Consider the following 3,394-nt stretch of genomic DNA (forward strand, 5'->3'; position numbering starts at 1 on the left):
AACTTATAAAAATTATATAGTCTACGAAAAAAGTTGTGTACTTCCGTTTTTTTTTTTTTTTTTTTTGACCTCAAAAACTCCATATTTTATTAAGCCGGTTCAAATAGGATAGCCTGATGAGCGAACCAATCCGGAACCTGCGGACTTACATGGGAAAAGAGAGAACCCCGTGTTCGAGCCGCTTTCGCAATGCAGTCGACACGGACATTGTTTGTTCTAGAAATAAAGCCAATAGAGAACATAGTAAACCTTTTACGCAAAGAATGAAAAGAATCAAGCTCCGAGGCAAACGCCGGCCAATCTTTTGATTCATCAATAACGCTCGCAATCTCTTGACAATGTGTCTCAAAGTGGACCCTAGCATATCCCATAGAAAGAACTCTCTCCATAGCCCAACTCAAAGCCTCTAATTCCGCGTGGAGAGGGGATAGTAGGCATGATACAGCTTTTAAACCCCAAAGAGGCTCAGGGCTAGACAACCGAAATCCTATACCTGTAGCATTGTCCTCCTGTCGCCATGATCCATTTACTTGACAAACCAAGCATTCCGGGAGAAAGCCTGGTGTCATGGCTTCCCCATTTCCGGTTTCCTCCACTATTTGAGCTATCTTCCATGCTTTCGATTCTGAGAGAGCAATACTTAGTGTGTCAGTCGGGAGGATCTCTCGGTTATTAAAGACTTTGTCGTTTCGTGCCTTCCATATATACCAGACTATCCAAGGGAAATTGTGTAAATGCTCATCCTCTGATCCCAGGTCTTTAGCGTGCCAGAAGAGGAAATCAAAGTTAGAGAACAGAGCTTGACACGGGAAAACACCCAGATTTGACGGGATCCCCGAGAGGGCGCAAACTTGTGCAGCTGGAGGACATTCGAAGAGTACGTGATTTATTGATTCCACTTCTCCACCACACGTTCATCTTTTCCACAATGCCTGTCTGCGAGCCGACTATTTGTAGAGATACACCCGGATATCGCTTGCCATATGAAATGTTTAATCTTCCTAGATGAATGAAGTTTCCACACATGACTTTTTAGCCTTGTGGTACTTGGCTCTGATACGTCTAAAACATCATGGTGCAGTTGTGTGGCTATCAAGTATCCTGATTTAACTGTGTATTGACCCGACTTGTTATGTACCCAGACATAGTCATCCTCTTGGAATGTCCTGCTCGGTTTAAGTCCCAAAATTAGAGGCACATCCGCAGGATCAACAAGACTCGAGATCATCTCTGTTTTCCACCCCTTTGTCTCAAAGTCGATAAAATGATTAACATATAGTCTTAATTACATACCTTATAAGTGCGCATCAATGAGAAAATAATAAAAATATAATGCATACCTACCGGCTGATAGTAGATTTACGAATCAAACTGCTTAAAAAACAAGTCATTCATCTACCTTTAGCATACTAAACAAATGAATCACTTGAAACTAAAGATACTTACAAAATAAAATTGATTCCTCTGAATTAACCATACTGGACGACGATTTACAGCTGCTTCCGTTATGCATTTTAACAACTTTCCCAATTATAAACATACATGGTTTTGGCTCACAATTTTTATAAACTTAAACCAAAAAATCTAAGAAATAATTAGGCAAAAAGACTATTGATTCCTTCTTTCTTTTGGGGTTTTAAAAAATTAATTACATAATTAAGACTACACTAAAATTTCTAACAAAGAATTAATAACGTGTTAAACAAAATGTAAAAAAAAAAAAAAAAAATTCAAAACGGCGCCACTTCAGTACGACCAAAATCGTCGGAGTTAACGGTAGAAGAATCGTCAGGCCAAGAGTCTCTGAGAAGCTTCAAAAGCATCTGAGCTTTCCTCTTCGCTCTCTCCGTACAATCACTCTGCACCAGAAGCAACAACTGCGTCACCAACCCCGCCGCCGCAGCCTCATCTCTAAACCTTTCCTCCGCCGTACACAGAGCCAACAACGCTCCCGCCGCGTACTCCGTCGCTCTATCCGAAACCCTCAGTATTGTCTTCACCATAAGCGGCACCGTCAAAGCGTGCTCGCCAAACGCCGCGCATCCTTCCGGTAACCGGCAGAGTAGCTCCACCGTCGCTAAACCTCTCTCCGTATCGCACCTGTCAAAATCCGCCGCGAGACGGTCGATCAAAATCCCCGCAGCTCCGGCGGAGATCGCGAGATGTCTCGTCTGTTTCACGAGGCAGAGAGCGAAGATGGCCTTGATTCCGATCTTCAAAGCTCGCCGCGACGAAATCGGATTCCTGAGAAGATCGAGAACGCCTTCGAAAATCGAATCGGATCCGGAAATCACCAATTTCAGATCCGTCGATTTGGATCCGGTCAGCACCATCTCAACCAACGCCGCGGCGTTAACCCTAATTTCAATCGAGGAATCAAACAACAACCGGGTCATAAACCCGACCCGACCCGGATCCGAAGCTACAGCCTCACACTCCGTCTCCGTCATATGCAATACAACCAAAAGAGCGAGCGACTCAGAAACAAGTTCCGACGAAGACGACGTCGTTTCAACATCGGCAAACAGAATCCTGACCAGAACCTCCCTGGCGTTATGAGCAGCGATCAAAACGCGATTCTTCTCGCTATCTCTAGCCAATCCTCTCAAACGACGAATCGCGGCGGCGCGGGAGCGAACAGAGACGTGAGTTCCGGTAATTGCGGAAGCTTGGCTGAGTAGAGACCTAACGGAGATAGGATCCGCAGGTTGTTTAGGAGTAGGGATCCGTTCAACGCCGTTGGAGCGGTTAGCGACGCACCATTCTTGGATGAGACGGCGGAGAGTGTGGTTAGGGATGAGAGTGAAGTCGGAGAGAGAGACGCGTGTGACGGGGCAAGTGGTGTTGCCCATAGCGATCCATGAGTCGATGCTGGTGCGGTCGTAGGTTTGACCTGTGGAGATGGTAACGGGATCGGACATTAGGTCGAGTGAGATTGGGCATCTGAAATGGTATGGTATTTGGATTCCGAGATCCAACGGCTCTAAATTCCCCGGCATTATTTTTTTCTTTTTTTCTGAGCTTTGAGGAATTTTGGAACTGAGAGAGAAGGAAGGAAGGAAGGAAGGAAGACGAAGGAGAAGGACCTTATCTGCGCAGGCTATGCGCCACACGTGTGGCTTTTATAACTCTTTGTTTGTTCGTTTTTGGCTTTATTTTTGAATTAACCTCACTAGGAGTATTTTTAATTTGTGATTCATTATATATAAAAAAAGTATTCATAAAACAGAACGAATATTTTTTTTTTTGGTTTTTAAAAAAAAAAAAAAAAAAAAAACAGAACGAATATAGTATTAAGAAGAGGGTGTATATGAAATAGTCTAAGTTTTGCTAGGTTTCATTATTATTTTTGGCCTAGTAGAGATGTTAGATATACTGTATAGTGTTTGCATTT

At 43.5% G+C, this 3,394-nt stretch overlaps 1 protein-coding gene across 1 annotated transcript; it reads right to left on the reverse strand.

The window, feature by feature from the left end:
* Nucleotides 1,596–3,181, reverse strand: LOC104777899 (U-box domain-containing protein 26-like). The gene has a single exon (XM_010502226.2). The coding sequence runs from the start codon at nucleotides 2,997–2,999 to the stop codon at nucleotides 1,731–1,733; it is 1,269 nt and encodes a 422-aa protein (XP_010500528.1). The 5' UTR covers nucleotides 3,000–3,181; the 3' UTR covers nucleotides 1,596–1,730.

Source organism: Camelina sativa, chromosome 3 (genome assembly GCF_000633955.1).
Source record: "Camelina sativa cultivar DH55 chromosome 3, Cs, whole genome shotgun sequence".
In the NCBI taxonomy this organism is placed as follows: Eukaryota; Viridiplantae; Streptophyta; class Magnoliopsida; order Brassicales; family Brassicaceae; genus Camelina; species Camelina sativa.

Coding starts and splice junctions, on each gene's coding strand:
- LOC104777899 (XM_010502226.2), bottom strand. CDS start 2,999: ATGCCGGGGAATTTAGAGCCGTTGGATCTCGGAATCCAAATACCATAC.